The 889-nt window shown below is 39.6% G+C and overlaps 1 protein-coding gene across 1 annotated transcript; it reads left to right on the top strand.

Moving 5' to 3' along the window:
• The first annotated feature begins 21 nt into the window (after window positions 1-21).
• Window positions 22-423, top strand: LOC105451913. Its single transcript, XM_011692645.1, has one exon. The coding sequence runs from the start codon at window positions 22-24 to the stop codon at window positions 421-423; it is 402 nt and encodes a 133-aa protein (XP_011690947.1).
• Window positions 424-889: the final 466 nt, after the last annotated feature.

Here is an 889-nt window from a genome sequence, read left to right as displayed (position 1 = left end):
CGCAAGCATCGCACCATCGGCATGCGTCCCGCCGCCGTGACTCCCGCGATCGCCGAGAGACTCTTGAAAACGGTGTACAGCGCGATAAAGATCGCGGGTCCAGCGAGATTCAAAGTAGGCGATTCGGTACGCGTGAGCAAGTACAAGACGATTTTCGAGAAAGGCTACACGCCGAATTGGACCACCGAGGTGTTCAAGATCGCGAAAGTACAGCGTACCAATCCCGTGACCTATCTGCTCGAGGACTATCGCGGAAAATCAGTCGCCGGAGGGTTCTACGAGCACGAGTTGCATCGCGCGACGTATCCGGACGTGTATCTCGTGGAGAAGGTGCTGCGCAGGAAAGGGGACGAGGTGTACGTGAAGTGGTTGGGATTCGATGGATCACACAATTCGTGGATACACAAAGATTCTCTGGTTTAATCGTTTTTATTGTAAAAAAACATATATGAAAAAAATATACGTGTACATGGCAAAATATAAAACTGTATACGATAAAACTGTATCCTTCCCTTCCAACAGTATCATATTCTTTTATAAACGTATTAAGTAAGAATATAAGTATGAATATAAAAAAACATAAGTAGATTATTATAAAAATTACCATATATAAAATATGAAAAGAAAACGTACATATACACTGATTATTGAAACATATATTGAACAGTATAAACAATTACCTTACATGAAACAGTATAAAAAGTTAACATACATAAAAATGCAATTTAGCGATTAATATAAAAACGACATATTGAATATTATAAAAAATTAACGTACATAAAGTGCAACGTATAATACGTAAACTTATAATACTGTGATACGCCGCACGCGTATCATTCGATGCATACGTCACACATACATACTTGTAGCATTCAATGCATACGCCGCA

The sequence above is a fragment of the Wasmannia auropunctata genome, unplaced genomic scaffold (genome assembly GCF_000956235.1).
Source record: "Wasmannia auropunctata unplaced genomic scaffold, wasmannia.A_1.0 LD336041.1, whole genome shotgun sequence".
NCBI classification, from domain to species: Eukaryota; Metazoa; Arthropoda; class Insecta; order Hymenoptera; family Formicidae; genus Wasmannia; species Wasmannia auropunctata.
Note: the sequence above shows the minus strand (reverse complement) of the source record. Positions and strands in the feature narration are given on the sequence as shown.

What these genes read in the sequence shown, in the direction of transcription:
- LOC105451913 (XM_011692645.1), top strand. Translation starts at nt 22, where the DNA reads ATGCGTCCCGCCGCCGTGACTCCCGCGATCGCCGAGAGACTCTTGAAA.